This window comes from Bombina bombina, chromosome 4, assembly GCF_027579735.1.
Source record: "Bombina bombina isolate aBomBom1 chromosome 4, aBomBom1.pri, whole genome shotgun sequence".
Lineage (NCBI taxonomy): Eukaryota > Metazoa > Chordata > Amphibia > Anura > Bombinatoridae > Bombina > Bombina bombina.
Genome location: NC_069502.1, coordinates 536,128,194 through 536,153,551, shown reverse-complemented (window position 1 = coordinate 536,153,551; position 25,358 = coordinate 536,128,194). Strand labels below are relative to the sequence as shown.

The following is a 25,358-nucleotide window of genomic DNA, read 5'->3' as shown; positions in this document are numbered from 1 at the left end:
AAAATGAAGCTTCTGTGGAACAGATTTGCAAGGTGGCTACTTTGTCCTCTCTGCATACTTTTTCCAAATTCTACAAATTTGATACTTTTGCCTCGGCTGAGGCTTCCTTTGGGGGAAAGGTTCTTCAAGCGGCGGTGCCTTCAGTTTAAGTCGGCTAGTCTTGTTCTCCCTCCCTATTCATACTGTGTCCTCTATCTTGGCTATTTGTTCCCACTAGTAATTGAAATAAAGTCGTCGACTCTACATGCCATAGGAAAGAAAACTAAATTTATGCTTACCTGATAAATGTCTTTCTTTCCAGTCATGGAGAATCCACAATCCCGCCCTTATTGAATTTTAAGACAGCAGTTTTTTGTGTAAACCTCAGGAACCTCTGTAACCTTGTGTTATCTTCTTTTTCCATTTCCCTTTGGCCGAATGACTGGGGGTTATGAGTAAGGGAAGTGACACTTAACATCTTTGCTATGGTGCTCTTTGCCTCCTCCTGCTGACCAGGAGGTGAATATCTCACTAATAGTTGTATTGAAGTTGTAGACTCTCCATGCCCGGAAAGAAAGAAATTTATCAGGTAAGTATGTATATATATATATAATACCAAAATGGGCCAAGATCAATGCTGTGGGTTGTCTACTAATTTTTTTTTTTTATATAGTTTTGATAGGTAAATAAAATAAAAACAAGGCTCTATTTCTTTCATGTAATTGGCAAGAGTCCATGAGCTAGTGACATATGGGATATACAATCCTACCAGGAGGGGCAAAGTTTCCCAAACCTCAAAATACCTATAAATACACCCATCACCACACCCACAATTCAGTTTTACAAACTTTGCCTCCTATGGAGGTGGTGAAGTAAGTTTGTGCTTGATTTTCTTCTGTGATATGTGCTTCTCAGCATTTTGAAGCCCGTTTCCTCTCAGAGTACAGTAAATGTCAGAGGGAGTATCGCCTATTGATTCTATGGTTTTCCTCACAGGAAATCTTTTCAAAGGCTCTCTGTTATCGGTCGTAGAGTTTCATCTCCTACCTCCCTTTTCAGATCGACTTTATACTCTCATATTCCATTACCTCTACTGTTACTGTTTCAGTACTGGTTTGGCTATCTGCTGTATGTGGATGGGTGTCTTTTGGTAAGTATGTTTTCATTACTTAAGACACTCTCAGCTATGGTTTGGCACTTTTTTGAATTAATATAAAGTTTTAAATATATGTATTGTACTTATATCAGTTTCAAAATTGGGAAACATATATAGGAAGTTATTTTTTCTTACCTGGGGTATAGTATGTCTTCAAATTGACTGCTTTTTCATTAATTTTTGCAGGCAAAATTAGGTTTGCGAGGTCGCAAAATGCTGCTGTTTATTACGTAATTCTTGGCACGATAAATCTTTTCGCGTCAAGGTACGTTCGGTGACGCAAATTCTTATTTTTTGGCGTCTTAGTTGACACAGGGTTTCCTTGCAAGTTTGCGTCTGCCATGACGCGATTAGCGTCATTTCCGAATGTTGTTAGTGCCAAAAGAATTTCATTTTGCGTTGTGCGTCATACTTGGCGCCAAATAATTTGATTGTTTAAACCCCACTTCCTATATGCTTCTTGCCTTTTTCTATGTTCAGAGGGCTATGCTGTTTGCATTTTTTTCCCATTTCTGAAACCGCCATATAAGGAAATTGATAATTTTGCTTTATATGTTGTTTTTTCTCTTACATTTGCAAGATGTCTCAATCTGATCCTGTCTCAGATACCACTGTTGGATCCCTGCTGCCTGATAACAGTTCTACCAAAGCTAAGTGCATCTATTGTAAGTTAGCGGAGATTATATCTCCAGCTGTATTATGTATTAGTTGTCATGATAAGCTTTTACATGCAGAGAATGTATCCATCAGTACTAGTACAATGCCTGTTGTTCCTTCAACATCTAATGTAAATGATATCCCTGTGAATATAAAAGATTTTATTGCTGATGTGATTCAGAAGGCTTTGTCTGTTATTCCACATTCTAATAAACATAAAAGTTCTTTTAAAACTTCTCATAAAGTTGATGAAATTTCAAATGACCGACAATATACTGAATTATCCTCCTCTGATGAGGATCTATCTGATTCAGAAGATCCTACCTCAGATATTGAGACTGACAAATCTACTTATCTCTTTAAGATGGAGTTCCTTGTTAAAAGAGGTGCTGATTACTTTGGATATTGAGGAAACTAGTCCTCTTGATATTAAAACTAGTAAACGTTTAAATTCTGTTTATAAACCTCCTGTGGTTACTCCAGAGGTTTTTCCAGTTCCTGATGCTATTTCTGATATGATTTCAAAGAAATGGAATAGGCCTGGTACTTATTGTATTCCTTCTGCTAGGTTTAAAAAGTTGTATCCTTTGCCAGCAATTAGATTGGAGTTTTGGGGAAAAAATCCCCAAAGTTGATGGGGCTATTTCTACTCTTGCCAGACGTACTACTATCCCTATGGAAGATAGTACTTTCTTTAAGGACCCTTTAGATAGGAAACTTGAATCTTATCTAAGGAAAGCGTATTTATATTATGGCTATCTTCTCAGAACTGCCATTTCTATTGCTGATGTTGCGGCTGCATCAAATTTTGGTTGGAAAGTTTAGCACAACAGGAAATGGATCATGATTTGTCTAGCATTGTTCGCTTGCTTCAACATGCTAATCATTTTATCTGTGATGTTATTTTTGATATCATCAAAATTGATGTTAAATATATGTCTTTAGCTATTTTAGCTAGAAGAGCTTTGTGACTCAAATATTGGAATGCTGACATGTTATCTAAGTCTAGATTACTATCTCTTTCTTTCCAAGGTAACAATTTATTTGGTTCTCAGTTGGATTCAATTATTTCAACTGTTACTGGGGGAAAAGGGAGTTTTTTTTTACCTCAGGATAAAAGATCTAAGGATAAATCTAAAGCTTATAATCGTTTTCATTCTTTTCGACAGAATAAGGAACAGAAAGCCAATCCTTCCCCCAAAGAATCTGGTTCCAGTTAGAAACCCTCTTCAAGTTGGAATAAGAAACCAAAGCCAGCCCCCAAGTCTGCATGAAGGTGCGGCCCTCATTCCAGCTCAGCTGGTGGGGGGCAGATTAAACATTTTTCCAAAACATTTGGGCAGATTCTGTCCAAAATCAATGGATTCAGAGCATTGTCTCTCAAGGGTATCGAATAGGATTCAGAATAAGACCTCCTGTGAGAAGATTTTTTCTCTCATGCGTTCCAGCAAATCCAGTAAAGGCTCAGGCCATTCTGAAGTGTGTTTCAGATCTAGAGCTTTCAGGGGTAATTATACCAGTTTGTTTCAGGAACAGGGTCTGGAGTTTTATTCCTGTAAATCCAGTAAAAGCTCAGGTTTTTCTGAAGTGTGTTTCAGACCTGGAGTCTTCAGGGGTAATCATGCCAGTTCCTCTTCAGGAACAAGGTCTGGGGTTTTATTCAAACCTATTCATTGTCCCAAAGAAAGAAAATTAATTCAGACCAGTTCTGCATCTGAAAATTGTGAGTGCCAACTTTCAAAATGGTGACTATAAGGACTATTCTGCCTTTTGTTCAGCAAGGTCATTATATGTTCACGATAGACTTACAGGATGCATATCTTCATATTCCGATTCATCCAGACCACTATCGGTTTCTGAGATTCTCTTTTCTAGACAAGCATTATCAATTTGTCGCTCTTTCATTTGGCCTAGCGACAGCTCCAATAATTTTTTTCAAAAGTTCTCGGTGCCCAACTCTCTGTATTCAGAGAACAGTGTATTGCAATGTTTCCTTATCTTGGTACTAGCTTTACATTTTGCCGAATCTCACACAAATCAACTAGAGTTGTTTCTTCAAAGACATGGTTGGAGGATCAATTTACCAAAAAGTTCCTTGATTCCTCAGACAAGGGTCACCTTTTTAGGTTTCCAGATAGATTCAGTGTCCATGACTCTGTCTCTTAACAGAAAAGAGACAAATGAAATTGATTTCAGCTTGTCAGAACCTTCAGTCTCAATCATTCCCTTCATTGGCTATGGTCATGAAGTTTTTAGGTCTCATGACTGCAGCATCGGACGATATCCCCTTTGCTCGTTTTCATATGAGACCTCTCCAGCTTTGTATGCTGAATCAATGGTGCAGGGATTATACAAAGATATCACAAATAATATCCTTAAATCTCAATGTTCAACTTTCTCTGACTTGGTGGTTAGATCACCACCATATAATTCAAGGGGCCTCTTTTGTTTGTTCAACCTGGACTGTAATCACCACATATGCAAGTCTTTCAGGTTGGGTAGTTGTCTGGAGATCTCTGACGGCACAAGGGGTTTGGAAATCTCAAGAGGCGAGTTTACCAATCAATATTTTAGAACACTGTGCTATTTTCAAGGCTCTTCAGGTTTGGCCTCTGTTGAAGAGAGAACCATTCATTTGTTTTCAGACGGACAATATCACAACTGTGGCATATGTCAATCATCAGGGTGGGACTCACAGTCCCCTAGCTATGAAAGAAGTATCTTGGATACTTGCTTGGGCGAAATCCAGCTCTTGTCTATTTTCTGCGATACATATCCCATGTGTAGACAATTGGGAAGCGTATTATCTTAGCCGCCAGACTTTACATCCAAGGGAGTGGTCGCTCCATACAGATGTTTTTTCAGTTGTGGGGTCTTCCAGAAATAGATCTGATGGCTTCCCATCTAAACAAGAAACTTCCCAGGTACCTGTCCAGGTCCAGGGATCCTCAGGCGGAGTCAGTGGATGCGTTAGCAGTTCCTTGGTTTTACCAACCTGCTTATATCTTCCCGCCTCTAGTTCTTCTCCCAAGAGTGATCTCCAAGATCATTATGGAACATTTGTTTGTGTTTCTGGTAACACCAGCATGGCCTCACAGGTTCTGGTATGCGGACCTTGTCCGGATGTCCAGTTGTCAACCTTGGCCACTTCCTTTAAGACCAGACCTTCTGTCTCAAGGACTGTTTTTCCATCACAATCTCAAATCATTAAATAGGAAGGTATGGAAATTGAACGCTTAGTGCTTAGTCATAGAGGTTTCTCTGACTCAGTGATTGATACTATGTTACAGGCTCGTAAATCTGTTTCTAGGAAGATTTATTATAGAGTTTGGAAGACTTATATTTCATGGTGTTCTTTTCATAAATTCTCCTGGCATTCTTTTAGAATTCCTAGAATTTTACAGTTTCTTCAGGATGGTTTGGATAAAGGTTTGTCTGCAAGTTCCTTGAAAGGACAAATCCCTGCTCTTTCTGTTTTATTTCACAGAAAGATTGCTAAGCTTCCTGATATTCTCTGTTTTGTTCAGGCTTTGGTCCGTATCAAGCCTGTCATTGAATCAATATCTCCTCCTTGGAGAATTTAGTTTTGAAAGCTTTAGAGGCTCCTCCTTTTGAGCCTATGCATTCTTTGGCTATTAAACTACTTTCTTGGAAAGTGTTGTTCCTTTTGGCTATTTCTTCTGCTAGAAGAGTTTATGAATTATCTGCTCTTTCTTGTGAGTCACCTTTTCTGATTTTTCATCCATATAAGGCAGTTTTGCGGAGTTCATTTAAATTTTTACCTAAATTTGTGAATTCTAACAACATTAATAGGGGAATTTTTTGTGTCCTAATCCTAAGAATTCTTTGGAGAGATCCTTACATTCTTTGGATGTTGTAAGAGCTTTGAAATATTATGTTGAAGCTACTAAAGATTTCAGGAAAACTTCTAGTCTATTTGTTGTCTTTTCTGGTTCTAGGAAAGGTCAGAAAGCTTCTGGCTTTTACTTGGCATCTTGGTTAAAGCTTTTGATTCATAAGGCTTATTTGGAGTCGGGTCAGGCCCCGCATCAGAGAATCACAGCTCATTCTATTAGATCAGTCTCCACTTCGTGGGCTTTTAAGAATAAAGCTTCAGTTGATCAGATTTGCAAAGCAGCGACTTGGTCTTCTTTACATACATTCACTAAATTCTACTGTTTTGATGTATTTGCCTCTTCAGTAGCAGTTTTTGGTAGAAACGTTCTACAGGCAGCTGTTTCAGTTTGATTCCTTTGCTTATGTTTTAAGTTTCTTTTCAATTATGAGAAAAACTTTTTCTTGTGGATTTAATTGTTTCAGCAGAAAATGGCTGTTTTTATTTTTATCCCTCCCTCTCTAGTGACTCTTGCGTGGAGTTCCACATCTTGGGTATTGATATCCCATACGTCACTAGCTCATGGACTCTTGCCAATTACATAAAATTAAACATAATTTATGTAAGAACTTGCCTGATAAATTAATTTCTTTCATATTGGCAAGAGTCCATGAGACCCACCCTTTTTACGGTTATGTTTTTTTGTATAAAGCACAATTATATTTCCAATTCCTTTTTTGATACTTTTTACTCCTTTTTTCTATCACCCCACTACTTGACTATTCGTTAAACTGAATTGTGGGTGTGGTGAGGGGTGTATTTATAGGCATTTTGAGGTTTGGGAAGCTTTGCCCCTCCTGGTAGGATTGTATATCCCATACGTCACTAGCTCATGGACTCTTGCCAATATGAAAGAAATGAATTTATCAGGTAAGTTCTTACATAAATTATGTTTTCTGTTTAAATGGAGTGATGGCAAAAATGCTCTGGTCTTTTGCGGACGTTTTAGTCTTAAAAGCCCTGTCCTTAAAGGGATACTGAACTCAATTTTTTTTATTTCATGATTCGATAGAGCATGACATTTTAATCAACTTTCTAATTTACTCCTATTATCAATTTTTCTTTGTTCTCTTGCTATCTTTATTTAAAAAGCAGGAATGTAAATCTTAGCAGCCAGCCCATATTAGGTTCAGCACCATGGATAACCCTTGCTTATTGGAGGCTTACATTTACCCACCAATAAGCAAGCATAACCCAGGTTCTCAACCAAAAACGGGTTGGCTCCTATACAACACATTCCTGCTTTTTAAATAAAGATAGCAAGAGAACGAAGAAAAATTGATACTAGGAGTAAATTAGAAAGTTGCTTAAAATTGCATGCTCTATCTGAATCATTAAAGAAAAATATTGGCTTTAGTGTCCCTTTTAAGGGGTTAAAAGGACGGCAAACTCAAAACAAAACTTAAAGTGTATGTAAAGTCACGCTTTATGTATTTTCTTAATGTCTTCATCTCTAAAAATAAAGGTTAGTTTCATTCATCAATTTTTTATATTATCGCTCTATTCGGGTAACGAAGCATTTATAAACTGATTTCTCTTACACTAATCCTCCGCCCGCCATCTTGTCCCTCTTTTTGCATTAGATTGACAGACAGCTGTGCAAATTAGACATCGTACCCCGTGGCGTCCTGCCCCTTTTTCATTTACGTCACGCTATTAAACCGATGCAACTGCGCATGCGTCTCATAACTACTCGTCATCCACATTCCGTGCTCATTCATGTTTAGCGCATGTGCTATAGTCCTTACTCTTTGATTTACATAGTAGGCGTCAGAATTTGGATAGTAAGTATCGATGCGATCGCTCTCATCATATTTGTTCTATTCTCATTTGTAAATTTTATATTGTTTACCACTATTCAATGCCAACTTTTGCTTGCTGCCGATATTGTAACAAATAGTAAGATACAATAAGCAAAGGAATGACACGCAGGCGCAATCGATTGGAGTAACGGAACAAGCCACGCAAGCGCAGATTGAAATCCAAGTTGAAACGCATGCGCAGATTGATTTGCCCGCGGGAGCGCGCTACAGTAATACGTAATCGAGCGTGAGGGAATTGTCTATAACGAAAGGACCTTTCAAGCCGGAAATAATGGATGGGAGGAGTTGAACCTGAAATCGGAGATAAGTTATATATGAAAATAAAAGATATCATGTTTTAGAAAAAAAAAAATATTGCGGTTTATAGTGCAAGCGTATTGGCAATCCAAATATTTGATTAGAAAGATGAAAATTGACAATCACTTTAATGATTCGGATAGACTATGCAATTTTCACTAATGTTTTAATTAACTTCTGTTGTTATAAATTTGCTTTATCTTAGTATTCTTTGCCAAAAGTAAACTGTAGGTAAGTTTACAGGAGCTCAGGAGTGTGCACATGTATCTACCACTCTAGTCAGTAGCATTTGCAACATTGTATAACATCACTACAAACAGTGTTGCAACCACTATTACCACAGAATGCTAAAGAAACATGAATGCTTCTGAGCTCATATGAATCTACCTAATAGAGCTTGCATATTATTAAAGGGACACTGAACCCAATTTTTTTCTTTCATGATTCAGAAAGAGCATGCAATTTTAAGCAACTTTCTAATTTACTATTATCAATTTTTCTTCGCTCTCTTGCTATCTTTATTTGAAAAAGAAGGCATCTACGCTTCTTTTTAAATTAGCTTAGAACTCATGACAGCACTTTTTTATTGGTGGATGAATTTATCCACCAATCAGCAAGAACAACCCAGGTTGTTCACCAAAAATGGGGCGGCATCTAAACTTACATTCTTGCATTTCAAATAAAGATACCAAGAGAATGAAGAAAATTTGATAATAAGAGTAAATTAGAAAGTTGCTTAAAATTTCATGCTCTATCTGAATCACAAAAGAAACATTTTTGGGTTCAGTGTCCCTTTAACTTTGAGTGCTATGCACTTTCTCACCTGGGTGCTAATATTTTCTCTGTTTTTTTTTATTTATTTTTATTATTATTTTTTTTACAGACCCCCAAGACTTACACTGTTGGAAAGGTTATGCGATTACCTTTCCAACAGTGGGTCTTGGGGGTCTGTAGCTGCTTAGATGCCTGAAATACAGGCTTCTAAGCAGCATGCCCCCTCCTCCTATACTTAACATTGTTAGGTATAAATAAAGTTGTACGGTGACGTCATCACTCTACAGGCACGATCACCGGGGAAGGAGCAGTTCGGAGTCCCCAGATCTCCCTCAAAGTGGGAGAGTGCTCATGACGGCTCTGAGCCGTCATTAGCACCAGAGTGAGAAACTCTGTGATGGCTCAGAGCCTTCATTAGCACTCAAAGGGTTAAACAGCAAGAAGTCTGATTTTTGTTTTTGCCCTCATTTATGAGGTCAAAGCTTCTTATGTTTGGGGGACAGGAATCTTACAATTATTTAGCCCAAAAAAACAAGTTTCTTTAAAGGACTAATAAATACAGTAGAATTGCATAATCGGCAAATCCTATTATATAAAAGGCCAAGTGTAGTTCTCCGAAGCTGTCATGCGCAGTAGAGACAGCATGAGGATAAACGCACCTGGCCTTACTGACAATCCATGCTGTTTGCAGCGAAAGTGGGCGTGGCAGACTGGAGCGTGGGCGTGTCCGGGCATGGTCCGGGGCGTGGCCAGTGCGACAGAGAGGGGAGAGAAATAGAAAGAGAGGGGGAGAGACAAAAAGAGAGGGGACAGTGCAGAAGAGAGGGGGGGGATAGCAAAAGAGAGGGGAGAGAGCAAAAGAGAGGGGGAGAGAGAGCAAAAGAGAGGGGGAGAGAGCAAAAGAGAGGGGAAGAGAGAGCAAGAGAGAGAAGGGGAGAGAGAGCAAGAGAGAGAAGGGGAGAGAGAGCAAGATAGAGAGGGGTAGAGAGAACAAAAGAGAAAGGGGGAGAGAGAGCAATAGAGAGGGGGAGAGAGAACAATAGAGAGGGGGAGAGAGACAGCTTAAGAGGGGGGTGAGATTGGGGATAGAGAGAGAGCAAAAGAGAGGGTAGAGAGAGAGCAAAAGAGAGGGTAGAGAGAGAGCAAAAGAGAGGGTTGAGAGAGATAGCAAAAGAGAGGGATGGAGAGAGAGCAAAAGAGAAGGATGGAGAGAGAGCAAAAGAGAGGGATGGAGAGAGCGAGCAAAAAAAAGGAGAGAGAGCAAAAGAGAGGTGGGAGAGAGAGTGCAAAAGAGATGGGGGAGAGAGAGAGAGCGCAAAAGAGATGGGGGAGAGAGAGAGCGCAAAAGAGAGGGAGAGAGAGAGCTCAAAAGAGAGGGGGAGAGAGCGCAAAAGAGAGGGGGGAAGAGAGCGCGCAAAAGAGAAGGGGGAGAGAGAGCTCAAAAGAGAGGGGGAGAGAGTGCAAAAGAGAGGGGGGAAGAGAGCGCGCAAAAGAGAAGGGGGAGAGAGAGCGCAAAAGAGAAGGGGAGAGCGCAAAAGAGAGGGAAAGAGTGCAAAAGAGAGGGGGAGAGAGAGCACAAAAGAGAGAGTGAGAGAGAAAGAGGGGGAGAGTGCAAAAGAGAGGGGGAGAGAGAGGGAGCAAAAGAGAGGGGGAGAGAGAGAGCGCAAAAGAGGGGGGGAGACAGAGCGCAAAATAGAGAGAACTCAAAAAAGAGGAGGGGAGAGAGGGAGCAAAAGAGAGGGGGACGAGAGAGAGCGCAAAAGAGAGGGAGAGAGTGCAAAAGAGAGGGGGGGAGAGAGAGCAAAAGAGAGGTGGAGCGATAGAGAGAAAAAGAGAGGTGGATAGAGAGAGAGCGCAAAAGAGGGGGAGAGAGCGCAAAAGAGAGGGGGAGAGAGCACAAAAGAGAGCTGGAGAGAGAGAGCAAGGGGTGGGACCGCTTTACTGCAAAAAATGGCCCGTGTGAACGGGCTTTAGGACTAGTCTATAATAAAAAGACAACGCAATAGGAATTACTCTGAATTTCCAATTTGAAAATTACTTTCTATTTCCCTGCCTCATATCATGTCACAGCCATCAACTAATCACACACTCATATATGTATAGACTGTGAACTCTTACACATGCTCAGTAAGAGCTGGGGCTTCATAAAGCGTGAATATAAAGAGACTGCACAATTTGATAAAGAATGAAAATTTGGAGTTTGTTTTTAAATTGCATTCTATCTGAATCACGAATGATTGTCTCTTATTCTCTAGATAGTTAAAGAATATACAGGCAAAAGCAAGAGGGGGAGGAGTATCTGTAGGAACCTTCCTCCTCAGAATTTAGGGTAGTGTTTCTAGCTATTTCAGTAGTGAAAGGACATGTTTCTAATAGCACTGACAAGATTCTTCTGAAAAAGGGTATTTATTGGTAAGCATACATTTGTTTGCATTGTTTGATAATTGCATAATACTTTTCAATTTGATTAAGTTAAAATTATATTGGTAATAGTCTATTGTTAACTATTCGAAGTCTTTATACTGCCCTTATGCCCCCCTCTGTTGGATATGTTTTCCTCGAATCTTCTGATTGCCAGATTGATTCTGATATGTTTATTTTCTTCTTAAACGGGGAGAGTCCACATCTGCATTCATTACTTTTGGGAAATACAGAACCTGGTTACCAGGAGGAGACAAAGACACCCCAGCCAAAGGCTTAAATACCTCCCCCACTTCCCTCATCCCCCAGTCATTCTTTGCCTTTCGTCACAGGAGGTTGGCAGAGAAGTGTCAGAAGTTTACGGAGTAGTCTCTTATGGAGGGTAGTACTCTTTGAAATTGGACTGGAGTTTTAAGTAGTCCTGTCAGCCTCTCAGTGAGAGCATGGATGACAGAGTCCGGAGATGCAGGGAGAGTCTTTCTTTGAAACCATCCAGACTCATATTAACAGCTCCATAAGCAATCAGCGTTGACGAGTTTTGCTGCCTGCTTTCTTCACTCAAGTCCATGTCAGAAGCGATGCTACTATCTGTCAAACTTGAAGGACTGTGTTACTGTTCCACGGCATAGATTCCGGAAAGATCATTTAATTTTACTTTCATTGTGGATGTAATGTATATGATAGAAGACAGGGTCTCAGTGGGACTCCTTTATCTTTATGGAATCAAGGGTTAATTCCTCCTGAGGAGGGTTATTGAGCAGTGAGGGACATTAATCATGTTATGTGATTCTGTCTGCTTATGTGTAGAAATGTTGGGGCTCATGGCTATTACGGAACACACAATTTTTTAGAGCTACGCAGTTCTTGTGGACTGGCACATTTTTCTTTGGCCTACATGTCGCACCTCATGACCGTGGTCACGTTTTCATTCTCCGTTTCTATATTGTGACCGAGTGGCAGTGGAGAGGAACTATTTCTCATTGGAGGTGGTGAGTGCCCCAGCCATTGGGGGGGGGGGGGGGTGCCAGTTATTTTTAGTCAAATTTGTCTGGTCAAGTTATGGAGGATTCGGATTTTTCAGAGAATTTTCCTGACTCAGATTCTGTCTCCTGGTTAGATTGTATGGAGGCCTGGGTAATCCAGCCCAATCATTTATGTTCCATATGCCGTAATAAAGTGTTCTTTTCTCCCTCTGGGGAGAGATTGGAGACCACTGAGCAGTTCGCCTCTAAAGACTCTGTGTCCCGTGAGGCGCGTTCCCTGGAATTTTCTGTTCCTATGCAAACAGTTGTCTAGAATTCCGTTACCCCTTCTGCGGAAGGAGGTTTCTTTACACCAGAGGTTGCTACTCGGTTGCGCATGACCATTTTAGTGGCGCTGGCGCATTTACAGCTTCTTGTGGGCTGCCAGCCGAGAGCTTATCCGTGTCCTTTTTTTCAGACGGGTTCTTCCTCTTGGGGAGAGGTTCCCTCTGAGCTTCAGGAGGACAGCCGGCTGGATCGGGGTTTTCAGATGCCCTGCCAGAGATGAGTTATGCCTTTCGAGTCAGTCTGACGTGCCTGCGTGTATTGCTGCGGCAGGTACTGGAGTCTTGAGAGGATTTTAGTCTTTATTTGCCTCCTGATCCTCAGTCTTCTGATTCTGATGGTGAACAGTGCTAGACGAGGGGAGGAATTGAATCCTACTCCTGATTGTCTTTTGTTTGTGTATCTGATCCCAGTTCTGAGCTCTTGAGGAATGAGGTCTCTGACAGGCTTGCTCTGTTAGTGTTTCTATTCTTTTGGTGCTTCGCTTGCGGGTGCTGCCTTCTTTATTTTGATCCGGTTAGGATATGTTTCTTTTATTTCCAGAGCTCGAGACTGTTATAATCTTCCTTTTGGAAATTCTTTTCTTCTCTGGAGTTTGGATACTAGCGATTTTATGGTCGTCAAAGTTGTTGCTTCCGGTGGAAGTCACACAAAAAAAAAAAAAAATGTTAAGACACTGTTTAAGCCTTAGAGCTTATTTGTCTGTCGTATGTCTGTCTGTTTAGTCTAGCCCTGCTAAAGGTTGGAACTTTCATTTAAGCTCGTGAACAGTTTATTGTACCCTGGTCTGCAGGCTGATCCTGGTTGGGTACTAGTCACTCTGTTCTTTTGAGGTTTATATCAGACATGTTGTATCCTTGTCAACAGCCTGGTCCTGTTTGGGTACTAAGTTTACTTACTTCTTGTTAAGAGGTTATTTTCTTGTTTTTACAAGTTATAGGAGGTCCTTCTCTCCTAGATGTCAGGCTGGTCCTAGTTTATTTCATCTTGATGGGCCGTCTGATGTTATTTCGTACTCTACACTAAGTTTTTTTGTCCCTGCATAGCTTGCATGGCTAGCTGGGTTTACGAATCCTGCTGTTGCTGAGGTCCTTTGGACAGGAGCTGGAGTCCTCTCTTCTGAGGGGGATCAGATGACTGCTTGGAGATCTTCAGTACCTGGTGATGGGCTGATTGTTCCCCTCTAGTGCTACTCTTTTGTGGATCAAATTATCCTATTATATCGCCAGTGCTTTTCTCCTCTTTTTCAGATTTGATGCCCCTTTTCGCTTCCCCTTGTCTTTTGGGGTAGGACTTCTGGTTCTCTTATTGAGAAAACCCGTTTTTTCCTTGTAGTATCCTCCTTTTGATCTTTATAATTGAGGATCGGGGGATTGTTATGCAGTCTCTCTTGTTTATTAGGCATTTGTCAATTCCTTGTGCTATTGTTTTTCAATCAGGGATTCATTTCCAAGGTTGGAGTTCTGTTCTCTTTTGTCTTCTGACTTTGTAGGTATTATCCTAGAAGCCCTTTGGGGCTGAGTGACCAGTCCCTGGGATACAACTTGAGAGATCAGAGTTCAAGACCCCATGGGGGTTTGGCAGTGATTGCATCAATTCTGGTGCAATTTTCATTCCTGAAGGAGTATCTTGTGGTTGTTTTGCAAGGTTTTGGCGCTTTATCCGGCTCATAATTTTGGGTGTCAGGATTTTTAACCTAGCTCATGTTTTTGACTTGGCATTTGGTTGTTCTGTTCCCAGATTTTAATAGTCTTGGATATGTCCGGTAGCAGGTTTGGTTTCCCAGTCCTGGGGACCTTTCGTTATCCCACAGGGCGAATTCATTTCTCTCATCTGGAGAGATGGAAGTTTTTCCTGGAAATTTATTTCTCTTGTTAAGTGTATCCAGTCCACGGATCATCCATTACTTGTGGGATATTCTCCTTCCCAACAGGAAGTTGCAAGAGGATCACCCACAGCTGAGCTGCTATATAGCTCCTCCCCTCACTGCCATATCCAGTCATTCTCTTGCAACTCTCAACAAAGATGGAGGTAGTAAGAGGAGAGTGGTGTATTATAGTTAGTTTTTTAACTTCAATCAAACGTTTGTTATTTTTAAATGGTACCGGAGTGTACTGTTTCATCTCAGGCAGCATTAGAAGAAGAATCTGCCTGTGATTTCTATTATCTTAGCAGAAGTAACTAAGATCCACTGCCGTTCTCACATATTCTGAGGAGTGAGGTAACTTCAGAGGGGGAATGGCGTGCAGGTTTTCCTGCTATAAGGTATGTGCAGTTAACATATTTCTAGGGATGGAATTTGCTAGAAAAATGCTGCTGATACCGAATTAATGTAAGTTAAGCCTAAATGCAGTGATAGCGACTGGTATCAGGCTTATTAACAGAGATACATACTCTTATAAAAATGTAATATAAAACGTTTGCTGGCATGTTAATCGTTTTTATATATATTTGGTGACAAAAACTTATTGGGGCCTAGTTCTTTTCCACATGGCTGGCTTGATTTTTGCCTAGAAACAGTTTCCTGAGGCTTTCCACTGTTGTAATATGAGTGGGAGGGGCTTATTTTAGCGCTTTTCTGCGCAGCTAGAATTACAGACAGAGACACTCAGCTTCCTTCTACATGATACAGGACACCTCTGAAGGGCTCAAAAAGCTTCAAAAGTCGTGTTTGAGGAGGGTAACAACCACAGTAGATCTGTGGCAGTTGTTGTGACTGTGTTTAAAAACGTTTTTGTCATTTATTATTCCGTTTTTGGTATTAAGGGGTTAATCATCCCTTTGCAAGTGGGTGCAATGCTCTGCTAACTTGTTACATACACTGTAAAAATTTCGTTAGTGTAACTGCCTTTTTTCACTGTTATTTCAAATTTTGTCAAAATTTGTTTCTCTTAAAGGCACAGTAACGTTTTTTATATTGCTTGTTAACTTGATTTAAAGTGTTTTCCAAGCTTGCTAGTCTCATTGCTAGTCTGTACAAACATGTCTGACACAGAGGACACTACTTGTTCATTATGTTTAAAAGCCATGGTGGAGCCCCATAGGAGAATGTGTACTAAATGTATTGATTTCACCTTAAACAGTAAAGATCAGTCTTTATCTATAAAAGAATTGTCACCAGAGGGGTCTGTCGAGGGGGAAGTTATGCCGACTAGCTCTCCCCACGTGTCGGACCCTTCGCCTCCCGCTCAAGGGACGCACGCTAATATGGCGCCAAGTACATCTGGGACGCCCATAGCGATTACTTTGCAGGACATGGCTGCAATCATGAATAATACCCTTTCAGAGGTATTATCCAGATTGCCTGAATTAAGAGGCAAGCGCGATAGCTCTGGAGTTAGACGAGATACAGAGCGCTTAGATGCTGCAAGAGCCATGTCCGATACTGCGTCACAATATGCAGAACCTGAGGACGGAGAGCTTCAGTCTGTGGGTGACGTCTCTGAATCGGGGAGACCTGATTCAGAGATTTCTAATTTTAAATTTAAAGGGACATGCCACCCACATTTTTTCTTTTATGATTTAGAAAGAGAATGCAATTTTAAACATCTTTCTAATTTACTTCTATTATCTAATTTGTTTTATTATCTTGATATTCTTTGATGAAAAGCATATCTAGATATGCTCACTAGCTGCTGATTGGTTGCTGCACATAGAAGCCTCGTGTGATTGGCTCACCATGTGCATTGCTTTTTCTTCAACTATGGATATTTAAAAAATGAAGCAAAATAAATAATGGAAGTAAATTGTAACGTTGTTTAAATTTCTATTCTCTATCTGAAACATGAAAGAAAGATTTTGGGTTTAGTGGCCCTTTAAGCTTGAGAACCTCCGTGTATTACTTGGGGAGGTATTAGCTGCTCTGAATGACTGTGACACAATTGCAGTGCCAGAGAAATTGTGTAGGCTGGATAAATACTATGCAGTGCCGGTGAGTACTGATGTTTTTCCAATACCTAAAAGGCTTACAGAAATTATTAGTAAGGAGTGGGATAGACCCGGTGTGCCCTTTTCCCCACCTCCTATATTTAGAAAAATGTTTCCAATAGATGCCACTACACGGGACTTATGGCAGACAGTCCCTAAGGTGGAGGGAGCAGTTTCTATTTTAGCAAAGCGGACCACTATCCCGGTTGAGGACAGTTGTGCTTTTTCAGATCCAATGGATACAAAATTAGAGGGTTTCACAGACTCTAGAACTCAAAATATTAATGAAATATAACTTCAATAATTAGATCCGCAGAGCCTTTCTTACAAGGTTTTATTTTACAGCCCCTTGCATGCATTGCGCCTGTCACTGCTGCGGCGGCGTTCTGGTTTGAGGCCCTGGAAGAGTCCATCCATACAGCTCCATTGACTGAAATTATTGACAAGCTTAGAACACTTAAGCTAGCTAACTCATTTGTTTCTGATGCCATTGTTCATTTGACTAAACTAACGGCTAAGAATTCCGGATTCGCCATCCAGGCTCGTAGGGCGCTATGGCTCAAATCCTGGTCAGCTGATGTGACTTCAAAGTCTAAATTACTCAACATTCCTTTCAAGGGGCAGACCTTATTCGGGCCTGGTTTGAAAGAAATTATTGCTGACATTACTGGAGGTAAGGGTCATACCCTTCCTCAGGACAGGGCCAAATCAAGGGCCAACCAGTCTAATTTCCGTGCCTTTCGAAATTTCAAGGCAGCTGCAGCATCAACTTCCTCTGCTTCAAAACAAGAGGGAACTTTTGCTCAATCCAAGCAGGCCTGGAAACCTAACCAGTCCTGGAACAAGGGCAAGCAGGCCAGAAAGCCTGCTGCTGCCTCTAAGACAGCATGAAGGAGCGGCCCCCTATCCGACAACGGATCTAGTAGGGGGCAGACTCTCTCTCTACGCCCAGGCGTGGGCAAGGGATGTTCAGGATCCCTGGGCGTTGGAGATCATATCTCAGGGATATCTTCTGGACTTCAAAGCTTCTCCTCCACAAGGGAGATTTCACCTTTCAAGATTATCTGCAAAGCAGATAAAGAAAGAGGCATTGCTAAGTTGCGTACAAGACCTCCTTGTAATGGGAGTGATCTATCCAGTTCCGCGGACGGAACAAGGACAAGTGTTTTATTCAAATCTGTTTGTGGTTCCTAAAAAAGAGGGAACCTTCAGACCAATTTTGGATCTAAAGATCCTAAACAAATTCCTCAGAGTTCCGTCATTCAAGATGGAAACTATTCGAACCATTTTACCCATGATCCAAGAGGGTCAGTACATGACCACAGTGGACTTAAAGGATGCCTAACTTCACATTCCTATTCACAAGAATCATCATTGGTTCCTGAGGTTTGCCTTTCTAGACAGGCATTACCAATTTGTAGCAGCTCTTCCATTCGGGTTGGCTACAGCCCCAAGAATTTTTACAAAGTTTCTGGGCTCACTTCTGGCGGTCCTAAGACCGTGAAGCATAGCGGTGGCTCCTTACCTAGACGACATCCTGATACAGGCGTCAAGCTTTAAAATTGCCAAATCTCATACGGGGATAGTTCTGGCATTCTTGAGGCCGCATGGGTGGAAAGTGAACGAAGAAAAGAGTTCTCTATCTCCTCTCACAATGGTTTCCTTCCTAGGGACTCTAATAGATTCTATAGAAATGAAAATTTACCTGACGGAGTCCAGGTTATCAAAACTTCTAAATGCTTGCCGTGTTCACTCCATTCCGCGCCCCACGGTGGCTCAGTGCATGGAAGTAATCAGCTTAATGGTAGCGGCGATGGACATAGTGCCATTTGCGCGCCTGCATCTCAGACCGCTGCAATTATGCATGCTCAGTCAGTGGAATGGGGATTACACAGATTTGTCCCCTCTACTAAATCTGGATCAGGAAACCAAAGATTCTCTTCTCTGGTGGTTATCTCGGGTCCATCTGTCCAAGGGTATGACCTTTCGCAGACCATATTGGACAATTGTAACAACAGATGCCAACCTTCTAGGTTGGGGTGCAGTCTGGAACTCCCTGAAGGCTCAGGGTTCATGGACTCAGGAGGAGAAACTCCTCCCAATAAATATTCTGGAGTTAAGAGCAATATTCAATGCTCTTCTAGCTTGGCCTCAGTTAGCAACACTGAGGTTCATCAGATTTCAGTCGGACAACATCACGACTGTGGCTTACATCAACCATCAAGGGGGAACCAGGAGTTCCCTAGCGATGTCAGAAGTCTCCAAGATAATTCGCTGGGCAGAGACTCACTCTTGCCACCTGTCAGCGATCCATATCCCAGGTGTAGAGAACTGGGAGGCGGATTTTCTAAGTCGTCAGACTTTTCATCCGGGGGAGTGGGAACTCCATCCGGAGGTGTTTGTTCAATTGGTTCTCCGTTGGGGCAAACCAGAATTGGATCTCATGGCGTCTCGCCAGAACGCCAAGCTTCCTTGTAACGGATCCAGGTCCAGGGACCCAGAAGCGGCACTGATAGATGCTCTAGCAGCGCCTTGGTTCTTCAACCTGGCTTATGTGTTTCCACCGTTTCCTCTGCTCCCTCGTCTGATTGCCAAAATCAAACAGGAGAGAGCATCGGTGATATTGATAGCGCCTGCGTGGCCACGCAGGACCTGGTATGCAGACCTAGTGGACATGTCATCCTTTCCACCATGGACTCTGCCTCTGAGACAAGAGCTTCTAATACAAGGTCCTTTCAATCATCCGAATCTACTTTCTCTGAAACTGACTGCATGGAGATTGAACGCTTGATCCTATCAAAGCGTGGCTTCTCCGAGTCAGTAATGGATACCTTAATACAGGCACAAAAGCCTGTCACCAGGAAAATTTACCACAAGATATGGCGTAAATATCTTCATTGGTGTGAATCCAAGAATTACTCATGGAGTAGGGTTAGGATTCCTAGGATATTGTCCTTCCTCCAAGAGGGTCTGGACAAAGGATTATCAGCTAGTTCTTTAAAGGGACAGATTTCCGCTCTGTCTTTTCTTTTACACAAGCGTCTGGCAGAAGTTCCAGACGTTCAGGCATTTTGTCAGGCTTTAGTTAGAATTAAGCCTGCGTTTAAACCTGTTGCTCCTCCATGGAGCTTAAACTTGGTTCTTAAAGTTCTTCAAGGGGTTCCCTTTGAACCCCTTCATTCTATTGATATCAAACTTCTATCATGGAAAGTTCTTTTTCTGATGGCTATTTCCTCGGCTCGAAGAGTCTCTGAGTTATCTGCCTTACATTGTGATTCTCCTTATCTGATCTTTCATTCAGATAAAGTAGTTCTGCGTACAAAACCTGGGTTTTTACCTAAGGTGGTTTCTAACAAGAATATCAATCAAGAGATCATTATGTCCTAATCCTTCTTCAAAGAAGGAACGTCTTTTACATAATCTAGACGTAGTCCGTGCCTTGAAGTTTTACTTACAGGCAACTAAAGATTTTCATCAAACATCTAACCTGTTTGTTGTTTACTCTGGACAGAGGAGAGGTCAAAAGGCTTCGGCAACCTCTCTTTCTTTTTGGCTTCGGAGTATAATCCGTTTAGCCTATGAGACTGCTGGACAGCAGCCTCCTGAAAGGATTACAGCTCATTCTACTAGAGTTGTGGCTTCCACCTGGGCCTTTAAAAATGAGGCCTCTGTTGAACAGATTTGCAAGGCTGCGACTTGGTCTTCGCTTCATACTTTTTCCAAATTTTCCAAATTTGATACTTTTGCTTCTGTTTTTGGGAGAAAGGTTCTACAGGCAGTGGTTCCTTCCGTTTAAGTTCCTGCCTTGTCCCTCCCATCATCCGTGTACTTTAGCTTTGGTATTGGTATCCCACAAGTAATGGATGATCCGTGGACTGGATACACTTAACAAGAGAAAACATAATTTATGCTTACCTGATAAATTTATTTCTCTTGTAGTGTATCCAGTCCACGGCCCGCCCTGTCCTTTTCAGGCAGGTCTAAATTTTAATTAAACTATAGTCACCACTGCACCCTATGGTTTCTCCTTTCTCGGCTTGTTTCGGTCGAATGACTGGATATGGCAGTGAGGGGAGGAGCTATATAGCAGCTCTGCTGTGGGTGATCCTCTTGCAACTTCCTGTTGGGAAGGAGAATATCCCACAAGTAATGGATGATCTGTGGACTGGATACACTTCAAGAGAAATAAATTTATCAGGTAAGCATAAATTATGTTTTTCTAGATTATACCTGGATTTCTTAGTTTTCCTTAAATTTTGAAGGATCCGGTCTACTGCGCCTACCCAGTTGGCTCCTCCTGAGGTAGTTTTTCCTTCTTCTGTCTCTAAGAGTTAAGTGGGTCGAGGTTTCTCTTGTTGCAGTGTACCCTCCCTTCGGGTTTCTGAGTGGTTACGAAGATAGGTTTTCTTGGTCCTGAGTTAGTCTCTGGGTGTCGGTGCCTTCTTATGGTTTCTTTTCCTTAAATGGATCCATGTAGGAGGTGGTCTGGAATTTTTCCCTTATTTTGCTCTCCTCTGTTGGTAGAGTATTTTATTCGGGACCTTGTCCTCTTGCAGCCTGGTAGTCTATTTTTTTCGAGTTATGCTAGGGGCTTCTCTCTCTCTGTTTTGTCCTCGAATCTTCAGGGATTGTTTTCTGGAGGTTCTTTCGGATCTGATTCTTCCCTTCTTTCAGTTAGGGAGAAGGTGGTGTGGGAGTCTGTTTGTTGTTTCCCTTATCATTGTTCATGGAGAGGTTTTTTTATTTGTGTGCTTCTAGTGAGCTGGATTTTTGTCTCCTCAGAGGTGTTTGTGCTCAGTCCTGCATTTAGAGTGATCACTAACTGGGATTGTTATGGTTCTGATTGATGGGCAGTTACCTTGTCCTCTTTCCATATTTTTGTTCTCCTGCTTCTGTTTAAGTAGTTTTCTTTTGGGAGTCAAGGTTGGGTCAGGCTGTGGTGCCATCAGAATGGGTCACCTTTTTGTTCCCATCTGTTTGCATTCAGTGTCCTCTATAAGCTTGGGTATTGATTTCCCAAATGTAATGAATGCATCTATGGACTCTCCCCGTTTAAGAAGAAAAACTTCAATTATACTTAATTAATGACGGGGAGAGTCCACAGCTCCCCACCCATGTTTTTTTTCATGGGGCTGCCTTAATTTTTTGTTTTTCTGGCACATTTTTTTCACCCTGATATTTCTCCCACTGTTCCTTGTTCCCTCGGCAGAATGACTGGGGGATGAGGGAAGTGCGGGAGGTATTTACGCCTTTGGCTGGGGTGTCTTTGCCTCCTCCTGGTGGCCAGGTTCTGTATTTCCCAAAAGTAATGAATGCAGCTGTGGACTGGTAAGCATAATTTAAGTTTTTTAATAAAGTAGCATGTCAAAATCACATCAAGCTAATACTGCTTGTGAGACCATTTTGTACCCCATTTATTTGCCACAATGAACTGTATTATAACCTTGCAGCTTCAGGTTATCTCAGGGTTTTTTTTTTCCTATATCTTATTTTGCAGTGTTTCTTTGTTACAGATCGCAGATCAGATGTTCTTCCACAGTGATTATCGACCTCTTATTCGTGATGGTAACAACTATGTTCTTGATGAACAAACACAGCAGGCACCACATCTCATGCCCCCTCCATTCTTGGTAGATGTTGATGGGAACCCTCACCCAGCTCGATATCAGAGGCTTGTTCCAGGGAGAGAGAACTGCAGAGATGAGCATCTTATTCCTCAGATGGGTGTGACATCCTCAGGTATAATTGTTTTTTTCCTTCTTAATATAAGGAGAGTCCACGGCTTCATTCCTTACTGTTGGGGAAATACTGAACCTGGCCACCAGGAGGAGGCAAAGACACCCCAGCCAAAGGCTTAAATACCCCTCCCACTTCCCCTATCCCTTAGTCATTATTTGCCTTTTGTTACAGGAGCTTAGCTGAGAAGTGTCAAAAGATTTCTGAGTTGTTTGTCAAGAAGGAATATAATATGACTTTCATTATGGAACTGGAGTTTTAAGTAGTCTTGTCAGCCTCTCAGTGAGATCATTGACGAAAGTTAGAGTCTGGAGATGCAAGGAGTGTTTTTCTGCGAATTTATCCAGACTGCCTGCTAACAGCTCCTTAAGCAACCAGTGTTGACGAGTTTCACTGTCTGCTTTTCTTCACTTAAGTTCATGTCAGGAGCGATACTACAAGATGTTGGTAAGATCGTTTACATTTTTACTTATGTTGATATTGCTGAAGACAAGGTCACAGTGTGACTCCTTTTATCTTTACAGAATCGTGGGTTAATATCTCCTGATGGAGGTTATTGAACAGTGGGGATTAATCAAATGTGTTCTTTGATTTATGCTGCTTTATGTGTGGGATTTATTTTGAGCTCATAGGCTGTTGCTATGCGGTAATGGAACATACAGGTGCTTTACTTTCACTTTGAACGCTGCACAGCTTGTAGCTTGGCCTGCTTTTTCTCATAGCAGGGACAGTCCTGCATTGCGCACCTCGTGACTGGGTGTGGTCACACTTTCATTTTCTCTTTCCTGACCAAGCTAGCTGTCGGAGAGGTCGCTTCTCCTCTGGTTACCTGGGTATAGGAGGTGGTGAGTGCCCCAGTCATTGGGGGTATAAAGGTGCCATTTTTGTGAGAAATAAAAAGTGCTTTGATTTATACTCCCTCTATTCCTAATAGTAATACCTGTCTATATTGTGAAGAGGCCTTGGTGTGCCCGGCTACTCAACTATGTTCCATATGCATCAACAAGGTTATTATGTCTAAGAAGGTCAACACCTTTAGTACGACTGAGCCATCCACCTCTGAGGATTTGCTGTCCCGTGAGATGTATACCCATCAATCATCTCCATTGTCACATGCTGCTTCCCATAGCACCCCTGATCCTCCGTCTAGGAGGAGCCTTTTACCATCAGACTTTACCGCGCAATTAAAGACGGTGGTGTTTGAGGCCCTTAGTGCTCTACCTCGCCCTGCTAAGCGCAAGCAAAAGGTTAAACATAGCTCTCCGGTCCAGGGGGCATTCAGTGATTTGCTTGATTTGTCTGCCTTTCAAGTATCCCAGGATGGATCACACTCTGAATTGTCAGAGGGTGAAATTTCTGGATCCGGAGTCTGCTACCTCTAGGCCTCCGGCTGCATTAGAGGTTCCAGAGGCCAAGTTGACTGGTGATCCTTTGATCACTAAATTAGACACAATGTACAAGGACAGGTAACCCCGGTAACTTTTCCTGTACCTGTAAAGATGGCAAATATTATTAAAAACAAATGGAATAGAATTGGATCTTCCTTTTCCCCTTTGTCTGCCTTTAAAAAATGATTCCCGGACTCTCAGTTGGAGCTGTGGGGTTCCGTCCCTAAGGTGGATGGTGCTATCGCCAGGTTAGCTAAGTGTACTACTATCCCTCTTGAGGTTAGCTCGTCTTTCAGAGAGCCGATGGATAAAAAGATGGAAGCTTTTCTCCGAAAAATGTTTCAGCATACAGGATATTTTTTTTCAACCGGCAGAGGCTGTTGCCTCGGTTGTGGGAGCTGCAGCCTAATGGTGCGTCTCCCTAACAGAATTGATCGAGATGGAGGGTCCCCTTGACGTTATACAAGACAGAATTAAGGCTTTCAGAATTGCTAATTCTTTTATCTGTGATGCAAACATGCAGATTATTCGCCTGAATGCTAAGATCGGTGGTTTCTCAGTGCAGACACGTCGGGTGCTCTGGCTGAAGTCCTGGTCTGTGGACATGACTTCTAATCTAGACTACTTTCCCTCCCTTTTAAGGGAAACATTTTATTTGTTCTAGGCCTGGACTCTATTATCTCCACGGTTACAGGGAGCAAGGCTGCCTTCCTACCGCAGGATAAAAGGAACAAATCTAAGGGACAAGGATCTAATTTTCGTTCTTTTCATTCTGAAAAGTCCCAACGTCAGCAGTCCTCCTCTAAGCCCGAGCAAACCAAAAGCTCTTGGAAGCCGGCTTAATCCTGGAATAAATCCAATAAATCCAAACAGAACAAGAAGCCTGCAGAGAACAAGTCAGCAATGAAGGGGCCCGGTCCAAAACTGGATCGTGTAGGGGTTAGACTGTCACTGTTTTCAGACGCTTGGTCCAGGGACATGCAGGATCTGTGGGTCCTGGAGGTCATAGCTCAGGGATACTAGATAGGTTTCAAATCTCATCCACCCAAGGGCAGATTTCTCCTCTCAGGCTGGTCTTTAAAACCAGAAAAGAAGGAAACCTTTCTGGGGTGCATGCGGGATCTGTCCTCCTTGAGGGTCATTGTCCCGGTTCCTATTGCAGAAAGAGGATACTACTCAAACCTGTTTGTGGTCCCAAAGAAAGAGGGAACGTTCCGCACAATTCTGGACCTAAAGTGCTTAAACAAATTTCTAAATGTCCCCTCATTCAAGATGGAGACAATAAGGTCAATTCTTCCTCTAGTTCAGGAAGGACAGTTCATGACCACTATAGAGCTGAAGGATGCCTACCTTCACGTTTTAATCCACAGGGACCACTTCCAGTTTATTGCACTTCCGTTTGGTCTTGCTACGGCCCCAATAATCTTTACAAAGGTTCTAGGAGCTCTCCTAGCTGTCACCAGAACCCAAGGTATAGCAGTTTCTTCTGTTATGTGTGATCAGTCCACGGGTCATCATTACTTCTGGGATATAACTCCTCCCCAACAGGAAATGCAAGAGGATTCACCCAGCAGAGCTGCATATAGCTCCTCCCCTCTACGTCACTCCCAGTCATTCTCTTGCACCCAGCAACTAGATAGGATGTGTGAGAGGACTATGGTGATTATACTTAGTTTTTATAACTTCAATCAAAAGTTTGTTATTTTACAATAGCACCGGAGCGTGTTATTGCCTCTCTGGCAGAGTTTGAAGAAGAATCTACCAGAGTTTTTACTATGATTTTAACCGGAGTAGTTAAGATCATATTGCTGTTTCTCGGCCATCTGAGGGAGGTAAAAGCTTCAGATCAGGGGACAGCGGGCAGATGAATCTGCATTGAGGTATGTAGCAGTTTTTATTTTCTGAATGGAATTGATGAGAAAATCCTGCCATACCGTTATAATGACATGTATGTATACTCTACACTTCAGTATTCTGGGGATGGTATTTCACCGGAAT

General features: G+C 41.9%; 1 protein-coding gene across 1 annotated transcript in view; it reads left to right on the top strand.

Annotated features, from left to right (window-relative positions):
* PHIP (pleckstrin homology domain interacting protein) overlaps positions 1-25,358 on the top strand; it is a gene marked incomplete in the record, with an annotated part of 1,163,892 nt that overhangs the window by 544,725 nt on the left and 593,809 nt on the right. The window contains 1 exon segment of the mRNA XM_053710468.1: positions 21,750-21,975. Coding sequence (XP_053566443.1) covers positions 21,750-21,975 — 226 coding nt within the window.